Here is a 12,454-nt window from a genome sequence, read left to right as displayed (position 1 = left end):
GAGGCAATAAAGTTAATTGTTTATCATTACTTGCTGTTTTTCATACCCACCCACAAATCCCCAGAGAAAAGAGTTCTTGGGCACCCTCAGCAGGGCAGGTTTATTCTGGAAAGGGTGCAGAGGTCCCTTCATCCTGGGGTTCTGGGGTTACATATCTCTCAAAAGATGCCTTCTTAGCTTCATCTCTCTGCCTGTGCCCTGTAATCTTACCATTCAGACGGGGCCAGAGGCTGCCTGCATTCACCCGTCAACGATAACACCTTCCTGTTGACATCAGGGTCTCTGGCGGTTTCTGTTCACCTCTGGGCTGGGAAGTCTCCAATCACGCGCTTTCACGCCCAGGGTGAAGCGAGACGGCCGTGGGAAAGAAACCTGCATTTTGGGGCCAAACCCTGCAAGACAGACAAATACCCGCGTACACTACTGGAGCGATCCTGTCTTACTCGGTGGAAGAGAGAATTCGCTTTCCTTTTCCCTTGCCCTTTAACCAAAGGACTCATCTCGCCAGAACTTAGCAAAGAGTGGCCCCTCCCCGACCAAACAGACACGCCCCGCCCGGCCAATTACGTGTGGAAACTACTGAAAGAAGAGAATCGAAACAGAAACAAGCCAGGGAAACTATATAACCGCCGGGAGGAAAGCTGGCCTCGAAGCTCCCTCCCCGGGCGCGCAGCGGCGGCGCCCCAGACCCGCGCCGGGCCGCGCAGCGCACACACGCGAGGGGCCGCGCCCGCCCCGTCCGCCCGGCGCTCCCGCCGCCGCGTCCCGCCCACCTGCCCCCCGGCCCGCCCGCCCAGGTGCCGCTGCGCCCCCGCGCGCCGGCCCGGGGGCCTCGTCGTCGTGGGGCGCGGTGCTGCAGACCCTGCGGGACTCACGTCTCGTCTGAGGCGCGGAGAACGGCAACTTGTCCGTCGACTTGCGAGAATTTTCTCGCTCCTCTGAGAAGGAAAGATGTCGTCGGATGGGAATTCCGCAGACAAGTATTTCTGCTATCTCATCTCGTGCTTCAGGGCCAGAGTGAAAACATACATCCAGGTGGAGCCGGTGCTGGACTACCTGACCTTCCTGCCCGCAGAGGTGAAGGAGCGGATTCAAAGGGCAGCTGCCACCACCGGGAACATTCAGGCAGCTGATCTCCTTCTGAACACCTTGGAGAACGGGGTCTGGCCCCTCGGCTGGGCCAGGATATTTGTGGAGGCCCTCCTGCGAGCAGGCAACCCTTTAGCCGCCCGCTATATGAACCCGGAGCTCACCGACTTGCCCTCCCCATCCTTCGAGAACGCTCACGATGAGTGTCTCCAACTGCTGAACCTCCTTCAGCCCACACTGGTGGACAAGCTTCTAGTTACAGATGTCTTGGATAAATGTGTGGAGGAGACACTGTTGACAGTGGAAGACAGAAATCGGGTAGGTATCAATTCAAATGGAGCTGGACTTTTAGGTGGATTTTGCAACTCAGGGTTTTTCCTTCGTTTGCCCCGTTTCCAATGTTCTTCGACATCTTTAGGTAAATTTGGTTCCCTTCTTCCTTGAGAAGAGGATGTCTAGGCTCCTAAAAACATAGTTTTGAAAATTTAAGCACAAAGTTATTTTTCTAATTCTTTCATTGAAATAAAGAGGCGTTAACTCAAGAATAATAATGTATGCCATTAGGTAACATTTATTAAACATTTACTATGTCCAATTAGCATCATTTGCAAAATATATCACCAGAATTCATCCTCAAAATAATCTGTTGAGGCTTTTAATGTTATTAGCTGTACCGTTTTACAGATGAGATAACCGAGGCAGTTTAAATTACTTGTGAAGGTCTCTTGAGAAGTCAGGGCAGAGCTTGGGATTTAGGACCTGGTGATGTGGAAATTTATGTTTTATTTTGTATAGTTCCATAGAACAGAGTTCAGCAGACCGTAACCTATGGGCTAAATCGAGCCCAAAAGCTAAGAATGGTGTTTAAATTTTAAAATTTTCAGTTCATAAAGTTTTATTGAAACACAGCCATGCTCATTCATTTACATGCTGTAACTGCTCTTGGGCTTCAAGAGCCGTTGAACAGAGACCATGTAGCCCACAAAGCCATATTTATTATCTGGGCTTTAGAGGAAAAAAAATTGCCAATCTCTGGCTATATTATGCACTATGCTATTTAATTTTGGTCCAAATGGGGAAACTATATAACACACACACACACACACACACACACACACACACACACACACACACACACACACCTTTTATTTCCTTTAATCAAAATTTCAACATTCTCTGCGAATCCAAAAATTGGAGGTATTTAATTGAAAAAATATGTTGATAGTTGTAGTTTTCCATATTAGTAAAGGAATAGTGGATTTTTTAGATGGCACTTGGACAGGGTGAATTTTACAGGTGACTACACTTAATGTACTGTTTTATTGTTCATGGTTTTTTCAGTGAGTGAGGATGTACTGTGAAGTATAGAAATGATGACCCATTTGAATCTGACTTAGGGTATTTGTCAGAAGTCTTATTTTGAAAGACATGTAGGTAAATAAACCCATTTTTGGGGTCGAATTCTAACATGCTATTTTTTTTTTTTTTGACATTTTCCGTCTTTCTCTCTTTCCCTTTAATTCATCAGTTGTTTATATCCTCGTTACAAAGTTCTGGGTGTTGGACTCCTATCAGCCCATAATATGACTTGTTCTTTGGTGACTAAAGTTAATGCTCCTTTTTCAACTTGACAGACATAAGGCCTATCCAAAGACCCAAGTGTGCATCTAATTTTGTTGCTGGTTTTCCCAAACAAGTAAATTACTTTACACTGTTGTCTGTAACGTTTATGTAGTTTTGTGTATTGAGAACCAGCTAGAACGCATTATAGTAGTCCAGCTGGATATGACAAATGTGTACATCACTGTGGCAGAATCTTAATTTGGAAGACAGTATGCAGCCTTCAAGCCAGCTGGAGATGGAAGATGGCATTTCCAGCCACAGTAGCTGTTAGGAAGTCCAGAAGCAACAGAGTCCAGTAACACCACAAAGCTGTTTATGTTTGGTGGGTATGATGTCCCGATTGCCAGTGAAACAGCACTTCTCCTTATTTACTCTAAATACTTCTGCCTATCAGCATCACTTTTGTCTTGCCTGGATTGTATTTCTGCCAGCTAGATTTTATCCAAGTTCTTGATTCTGGCAAGCTTGGAGGCAGCTAGCAGGAATTCAAGGGATTTGACACAAAGAAGATACAGAGTAAAGGGACATTTCTGTCCTAGTAGCAGTTAAGGCCAAAGCAACCCAAATTCTCCCTCAGATTCATATTTCAAAGGAGGCTCTGAAAGCTGGAGGAGCCATGGATTTGAGGGTTTCTGAGGAGGAACAGTGTCTGTGTGAGATGATGGAATAGTTTTTGTACATGTCATTTTATGTGTACCGTCAGTATCAAAAGTAAGCTATGGCAGATGATGGGAAGGAAACACTAGGTTTAGAAGAATCTATAGCACATTGATACGGTGTCATTGATGAGTATTTATCTTATAACAGTAAAGTATAGGAGGGAAAGATGGGCATTTGGAATGACAAGACCTGGATTTATGATCTCACTATATGTGTTACTTAGGGCCAAGTTATTTTAGTTTGTTGATCCTAAATTTACTTAGAAAGTGGACATAATAATAATTTCTTCTCTCACGTATAATATGTTTGTGAACATGAGGGAAAGTGTTTATGAAAAAGCTTTATAAATAATAAAGAGCTATTTTGATATGATGATGATTTCTACCATCATTTATATTGTTACCCTTCCTTGTGACTTTAAAGTTTCAGGGACTTAGGTAAATATCCCACGTTGAACTTGCGATCTGCCTCCTGAAGTCCCTGGAGTAAACTGTGATTGGAGGAAGTAACTATGTTTTCAACTAAGGATGAAACCAGAACCTAGCTAGAACTAAGTATAAGATTGGTGCTTACTAAGTATTGATTGATTGGATTTATTTCCAAATTGTTGTCTGGAATAAGAAATGGAAAACACCTGATGTGATAAATGGCCTTGCCAAGCATTGGGGCCTGGATGGATGATGAACATAAGATCTCCAAATTTGCCTCTTTGACATCTTCAGATAGCACTTAACTAAGAAATCAGGACTTCTAAAAATATTTTAATTCTTTACCTGTTTTCCAGTTGACATTTTCTACTTGGTCTAGTTATCTTATTCCCACTTCCACCTTGCAATCCCTGCCCCCCTTACATCAGAGCTTCTAAAAATGACCCTAGATTTAGTTTTGTATCCAGCAAGAACCTGAAGAAATTTATTTAATTGATTGATGATTCATTCATTTGGTTTAAATTTATGGAGTGGTTCCGTATGCCAGATACCACGCTAGGGCTGAAAAGATTGGAGAGTAACACTAATACTGTTTGTGCGTTCATGGAGTTTATGATGCAGTATTGGTCAGTGTTCATTTTCTAACAAATAGTTAAAGAATGCCTATTGTAAACACTGGAGACTCGGCAATAAAGACAAGAGTCGCTTTATGAATTATTGCAGTAGAACGATCCCTAGCCGTAAGGGAGCGCCCTGTGCTGAGCTGCTTCTGTCTAGGATGCTAACTATCACCTTAGCACGTCCATGACTTAGCCATGAGCTCTGGACCATATAAACATTTTCATAGTGTCTTAATATCAGTCAGAACAGCTTAAGCAACCTGCGTGTTTCACCCTTGGCCAGTTCAAGCGTTAAACATCTGTGGTCCTGGAAGACCCCATATAGCTTTCGTTTACACGGGAGAACCAGAGAGAGTATCATCAGTCCAGGTAGAAACCCTCCAGCTCGGTCTACATGAGGTTGAGTGTCTGAGTCGGTCTCCCTCCAGCTCATTGTACTGTCAGCTAAATTAGAATGGATAAGAATTTTATTAGCAAGAAAAAGTACTAATAAGAACTCACTTATGTCAATATGACAACACATACTCATTCAGAAAGGCATTAACTTGTCCTTGAAAATCCTTTGTTTCTAACATATGAGTTTTGCTTCCTGATTTGCGGGTACTGAGAGTTGAGCTCTGCTATATTAAAAAGTCACCGTTATATTTAAATAGCTATCTAAGATTGTTCTGAGGGGAGAAAGCATTTTTATCAAACTTTACAGTTGCATTGGCAACCCAGTGCTTCAAAGAAATATCACTGGTTTCTCAACTGATTAGTGTTGGAAAGAAAAAATATAGATCAGAGAATTCAGAATATGAAAGCATTGGATTATATTATCCACATATTCACATTTATTTTATACTCTATAAATTAGTTAACAATGTATCCATAGACATTTTAAACTTCATATTCAGAGAAAACCTTCAGTGGGGAAGGAACAGACTAGGAATCTTTATATGTCCTGTTTCAGTCTCAAGTCAAAATACTCACTTTCCTAGGATTTCAGTAATTAAAGGTATATATTGGGATTTAATATTTTTCCTGTGTTTCAGGAGAACAGATTATGTTAAAAAAAATTGTGTTGCATCACAATGAATTTCTAGCACTCAAGCTAGGAAGGTTTCTTAAAATTCAGACTCTTGATGAAGCTGGTAAAATTGCACAGGCATTTTATATATTTCCACGTGCAAATAGTGAAAATACTTGTAGGAAATAATGGCATAATGATTCTCAAATGCCTGAACTCAGCAAGGACAAAGCAAGCTTGACAAATGTGATTCTACAGGGAAGATCAACTAACTGATTAGTAGCTAAGGAAAATTTAGTGGATATAATATGCTTAGGTTTTAAAATAAAAGTACTTATTACAGTGCTCCGCTTGTTCATTTCAGAGAAATTCTTTCTGATTACTTTTGTGGAATGAATTTAAAGCTGATTAAAGGATGGGATAATTAAAAATGGAAATGGCTGAGTTAAAAGAAGGTGCTGAGACCAGTCTCATTTAACATCTTCAGCAACTATTGCTTAAATTAACGGATAATAATAAAGATGTTACACACACCACAGAAGACAAAGAATTTCCATTAGAAAATTAATGAAGTTCGAGAAAAATGGGAAATGAGCAAGAATCTGCTTAGAAATGCTGTGGGGGAGGTGGACTGAAATCACCTAAATTTTATTAAGTCAAGGAATCGTTTTAAAATCACTTCTTGTCAGAAAATGAACTTAAAATTGAGACAGTTATTAGCTATGATTATAGCTCAGGAAGGCAATATTTGGTCTCAGAAGCCAGTTGCCTGGGATCAAATACTACCCCTACTGTTTACTAGCTTTGTGGACTTAGGGAGATATCTGGACTTCTCTGAGCCTTGGAGTTCTGATCTGTAAAATGGGTTAATATTGGTACCTCCTTCAGAGTTGTTGGGTTGCTATATGCAAAGCCTTTGCAATAACATAATTAACTATTAGCTAATAAGACGAACATACCTGTTGGGTAGAAATCATGCTGTATAATCTTGTACTAAGTAGTGTCTGCTGGTGAAATGTTTGTAAAGATAGATGCTTTTCCCAGTCATCTTGAATAATAGCTAACACTGAATTTGTACCAGGCATTGTTCCAAAACTGCAAATTCCTGACATTAAAAGGTTATGGAATATATTTACAGGACTAGGATATACACAAATTTTGTAAGAAACGATCTTGCTGAACAGTCCAAATTATACATGTAGAAGATGGGTAAATGTTGAGAAGGACCTTTAAGAGTATGTAAGTCAATATTTCTCACCTAATCTGCTGATTAGAATCAAGAGATGCTTTTGGAAAAAAAAAAATTCTGGTTTCCCAGTGTGAACAAATCAGAATCTCTAGGCACAGATTCCAGACATCAGTATTTTCTGTTGCTCTCTCAATGATTCTAATGTGCAATTATGATAGAGAAACCCTAAAATTTCTTTTCAGTTGCTTCATTTTACACATATAGAAGCTGAGGTCTGGAGAGATGAAGTGGCTTGCCTAGTGGCGCAGCAGGCTGTTGGTGTCCTGTCTCATTTTCTGGTCTAAATGTGATCTTTTCTCTGAATGTTTGGTACTGTATTAAGAACTGGGGAGATGCACTGTGTTAATGATTACACAAATGACCCATACTTTGAAAGACTTATAGATTAATCTAAAAGAGAAATTAAATGAAGACTAAAGATAGTAATGAATGGATATACAAGTAAATCTGCCCCATATTGTAAAAAAAAAAAAAAAGAATATAGAAATGAATTTGCCTTATAATATTAAGTAAACACAAATTTAAGAAAAAAGTATTATAGCAATAATAAATGGTGCAAATAATGAAGGATGTAAATCTGTGATGGTAGTTACTTACTCCATAATGGTAGTAAGGAAGAGAGAGGTTGGATAAGAAGTGTTTGATTTCCCATTTGCAGACTGCATGAGTTGAGAGAAAGAACAAGCCCTAGATGTACAGGAAGAAATTGATGCAAATAGATACAACTTAGCTAGAGAGTAAAGACATTTTTTTGCACCCCTTATTCAGAATGGCAGCGGTAAAACCTCTGCTTCCTAAGTGTGTTTGACTATCTCAGCAGCTTACAAAATGGTGCACATATACAAGGGGGATTTGGTCCAGCCATTTTTCCTCCCTAGAATCCAGAATTGCTATGGGTGGCATTACTGTTTTCTTTAGTGTTTGCACATGAGCCTTTATACATGGGCTTAATTGTTCAACTTTCCTAAGGGCTAGTTCTGTTTAAATTTATTCATAAGATGTTGGACTTCTTTAATTCTCCTTCTCTCTTAAAACAGATTTCTTCTGCTGCAGAAAATAATGGGAACGAATCAGGGGTCAGAGAGCTCCTGAGAAGGATAGTGCAGAAGGAAAACTGGTTTTCCACATTCCTGACTGTGCTGAGGCAGACGGGAAACGCTGGGCTTGCGCAGGAGTTGACAGGCTCCGCCTGCCCGGAAGGCATCGCAGGTACCGCTCGTTCTGCTTTGGGAGGGCTCGTGGTTTGCACGGGATCTAGGGGCTAGTGAGGTCGCTAGACACAGGGCCAAATACTAGGGTACTTAAAATCAAAATTTCAAGCAATTTGAGAAATCTGTTTTCTTCTGTTTACTAATGAGGAAACTGCTGCCTGGGAAAAGATGAACTTCCCCAGACTGCAGCACTCTGCAAGCTGGGCTGGAATATGGGCAGCCAACCCCCATCCAACATGCTTTTCGATTCCCATCTTATTTTGGAAACGAAGTGATTGTCTGAAATTTTTATCAAGATAATTTTAACATTGATTGGAAGAAAACGTTTTAGTGGTTATTACAACTCTGCGGCATAGTTTTCTGGACGTCTGTATACATTTTTAAGGAATTTATTAAATATCTGATAAAAGATCTGTCATCACCAACATATTGCAATATTACTTCCTGTGAGTTTTAAAAATTATTCAATTATAACAATAAAAACAACATTTTATAGCACTCACATACATTATTTGTAAATCTAATATAAACTGCTATCTTATTTTTCTTTACAAAGGATGTATCTTATGTTTTCAAAAATATCATATGTAAGAGAAACTGAAATTTAATTGGTAATGAATGATTTAAATGAATTGTAATTGTTTCAAGTTTACCTCACTTCTTTTATTCAGTCAGTTATTCAGTCAACATGTAACAAGTGCCAGCGATATGCCAGACACTTCTAGGAGCTGGGGATGTGGACTTAAATGAGACATACCCAGTCCCTATTCCCATGTAGTGCACTTTCTACTGGAGTGAGATACACAGTAAACAATTTTCTAAGTTACTTATGCAAAAGAAAACAGATAATTAATGGTATATTATGCTTTGTGCAGTATTATTTTACATTCTATGGGGTTTTGTGTGTATATATATTTTTATTGAAGTATAGTTGGTTTACAATGTTGTGTCAATTTCTGGTGTACAGCACAGTGCCCCAGTCATACATGAACATACATATACTCATTTTCATATTCTTTTTCACCATAAGTTACAACAAGATACTGAATATCGTTCCCTGTGCTATACAGTATGAACTTATTGTTTATCTGTTATATGTATATTAGTTAGTGTCTGCAAATCTCGAACTCCCAGTTTATCCTTTCCCACCCCTTCTGTGTTTTTGTGCTGTATTATTTATGAAATAGCTTAATTTGGCTCAGTATTTAGAAATACACACTGTATATAAATACATATATATATAGAGAGAGAGAGAGAGAGAAAAAGAGAGCCAGAGACAGACAGATACACACATACAAATAATTTTACTATGAGGTATTAAAAAGCCCTAAAGAATTATAAAATGGCATTAATGGACCTGTGTGTAAATGAACCACAGGGAGTAGGAATAATCAGTGTCTGGGAATGGCCTTTTTGCTTTACTCCAAAACAGCTGCTGTGCAGAGTGTGTTTGAGATGGCCACAAAGTAAAAAGCTCAAAAGGCTCTCTGAAATTATTTAGGGATTTGGTTGCAGGGTAGGGAGGTAGTGGCTTGTTCAGCCAAAGGTGGTCAATCCAGTTTTCAGAATCCAGGCAGTAATTCCATGATGTGTTCACCAGCAGGGTCCCTAGTTTCTTTTTATAACTGTATAAAAAATCTTTATTAATAGGAAGCATCTTTATTTGCTTCAGTTGTCAGTTCTCTGGAAAGGGCTGAGTGGCACCACTTTCTTGCAACATCAAGATGACATTTTTGTGCATTTATATGTTACGGCCCAGCTATTATTTCCACAGCATAACTCTAATGTCAGTTTGCTAAGTCTGAAGGGATGTCCAGGCAAACTTACATGATAATGATGAGACCAGATTTCTTCCACACACCTTGGGGATGAGCTGGACCCCAGCCCAGATCACTTCTTCTCAAGAAGAATTCCCTTTCAAGACCTCGTAGGACCATTTCCATCCATGACAACCATTCTAGGACTTGGACTTCAAAGGGACATGGCTATAGTCTTGATTTTTTTGTTCCCTGGGAAATTTTGGCCTCAGTGTATCCAGGGATATTAGAAAGAGCAGGCCTCTTTCTAGGATCACACAGCCATATCCATCCCCCAAAGTAGTGGGTACAAACCATTTTACAACTGTGTACAGTGGCATACTTGTTTAGGAAAAAGTCTAGAAGATCAGCTGTAAAGTGTCTTCTAGCTTCTGACAGAGACATGTGTGGCCATATTTCTTTCTTTGCTGGTGGGGAGGGGAAGCAGCAAGTTACATACAATGTATTTCTTTCAGAGATATTTTCAAGTTCCACTTTACAAAGTGCCTTGTTAGAAGTTTAATGTGATTTTTTTCAAATTATAATTCTTTGAAAAATAACAATCCTAGGTAAAGTACATCCGTGTAATACCTGTATTATAACACACCTGATCACATATATCTACTTAATATCCACATGCCTTCCTCTTTACTTCCCTTTTTATATGCCGTAACTTTGTATTATGATTAAGTCTTTACACATCTATTTCAGAATGGCTTAGGGACTAGTTTATCCAAAATCTCCCAGCCCAGGCACATATATTGGCTGGTTAAGGCCAAGCACTTTCTTTAAGAGATAAAGGCCTTCTGAAAAGAAAAAAAAAAGTGGCATCAATTATCCATCATTCTTTTCTCCCTCCCTGGTTCCCTGACAGGGTCCTCTCACATCAGGGCTTCTTCTTTCAAGCAAAGTTGGTGATGATGGATGCTGACCTAGATAGGTGGGCTCTTACAAAGACAGGGGGCAAAGGACAAAGGGGTCTCTAAGCTTCTTTTGAAGGTTGGATGGAAAATGCAATCCCCATCTGGGCTCAGCACTCTAGACTCTTACCACCCCTACCAGCAGGTAAGCTGCTCCCAACCAATTCAACCCAAATAAACAGGGCTTACTACTTCTCAAGTCCTCAGAACACCCAGTCAGGGGAGTCAAGGGTTTCAATATTGTTTGCTGAGCTGTCCATCTTCTTAGGGGAATCTAAACATTTTTCTAGCAGGCCTTGATGCCCAGAACAAGCTGTTAGCTGTGAGTACTCATGTGGTAGGAGCTTCTATGGACTGAACTGTGTCCCCCTCACCCCTACAGATTCAGTGTTGAAGCCCTAACTCCCAGTGTGACTAGTCTAGAGATACGGCTTGAGCAAGTAATTAAGGTTAAATGAGTTCAGAAGGGTGGGCCCCACCAGGACGGAGGCCTTATAGGAAAAGGAAGAGAGACCTCTGTCCCTCTCCCTCTCTACCATGTGAGGACACGGCGAGGAGCAGACCTTCCGCAACCTCAGGAATATGCTCTCACCAGACACCAACCTGCTGGCACGCTGATCGTGGACTTCTGATCTCTAGGACTAGGGGAAAACAAGTTCCTGTTACTTGAGCCGCTCGATCTGCAGTGTTTTGTTATGCTGGCCGCTCTGCCCACAGCAGCCTGGTCTCTGGATCCTGACCCTGAATCCTGGCTCTTCTCTTCCCTGGATGTGTGCCTTTCACCAGGCGCTTGTCCTCTCTGACTCGGTTTACTCCTCTTATCACCAAGGGTTATCTTGAGGATTATATGATTTGACATTGGTGAAGCACAAAATAAACTGGCTACTATTATTATAAACCCCAAACACACTTAATATGTACCTGTCAGGTCATCTTGTCTAAAGAGATGCTCCAAAGTCAGAACAGCTTTCTTCAGGAAATTTTCCAGTGTACACAGCGTACATTTTCTCCTTATTTTTTAAAATGAGCTAATTGAAAATACTTTAAGACATTTTCTTCATGGCATCCATCTTCTCTGACCGACTGTACCTCAGAAGGGCAGAAACTCTTGTTTTCCTTGGTATCCCACATAAGTTCTTAGGAAAACACTCAATACATGTTAGTTGAAGGGAAAAAGTTCAGATGAGAGAAGTGGAAGGGAGGAGAAAGGAAAGATACAGAATATTTCATTAAATTTCCAAAAAATCTCCAGAAACTCAGAAGACGTGAATGTAGGCTGACATTAAAGCATATGTACAGCTCGTGTGGAACACACAGCGAGAGAACAAAATGGCAAGAGCACAAGCTAAAGAAAAACTACCACCAAATTTGCATTTTCATTAATGCAGCCTTAAATGTGAATCAGTGGCTTTCTTCCTAAAGGTGATGGTCAGATAGGAAACTATCACACTTTTCTCACGGTCAGCATAGTACTTATTATATTGGCTTTTTTAGATAGAATTTAGTCATCACAAAGAATTACTCACTGTGTTCATATTAAAAATAAAAATACTGTGTCAGAACAAAACACGTGTTCCCAGCCTTTCAAAATGTCAAGGTATTGAAGTATATTTAGGCAGATCTCTACTAGGGATCCCCCACTTGGTTTTCAAAATAAAAATGACAGCTCTTTATTCTGCACAAAAACTTACATTTGCAATGCAATTTACATTCTGTTTAGTGTTTCAGAGTATTTACATATATCCAGGTAAATATTAGGAACCCGTGTTTCGTTTCAAAATAACAAGAGCAGCAACGGGTACTGTATTAAAACGTGCACGGCACTATTGTTCACCTTCTAATACTTTTA

The 12,454-nt window shown here is 40.0% G+C and overlaps 1 protein-coding gene across 1 annotated transcript in view; it reads left to right on the top strand.

Moving 5' to 3' along the window:
- The first annotated feature begins 635 nt into the window (after window positions 1-635).
- The window catches only part of IFIH1 (interferon induced with helicase C domain 1), a 50,784-nt gene continuing 38,965 nt past the window's right edge, over window positions 636-12,454 (top strand). The window contains exons 1-2 of the mRNA XM_010971381.3: window positions 636-1,407; window positions 7,716-7,887. Coding sequence (XP_010969683.2) covers window positions 952-1,407; window positions 7,716-7,887 — 628 coding nt within the window. The 5' untranslated portion in view covers window positions 636-951. The remainder of the gene's footprint in view (window positions 1,408-7,715; window positions 7,888-12,454) is intronic.

Source organism: Camelus bactrianus, chromosome 5 (genome assembly GCF_048773025.1).
Source record: "Camelus bactrianus isolate YW-2024 breed Bactrian camel chromosome 5, ASM4877302v1, whole genome shotgun sequence".
NCBI classification, from domain to species: Eukaryota; Metazoa; Chordata; class Mammalia; order Artiodactyla; family Camelidae; genus Camelus; species Camelus bactrianus.
The sequence above is the reverse complement of the archived record's forward strand: the minus strand, read 5'-3'. Positions and strand labels throughout refer to the sequence as shown.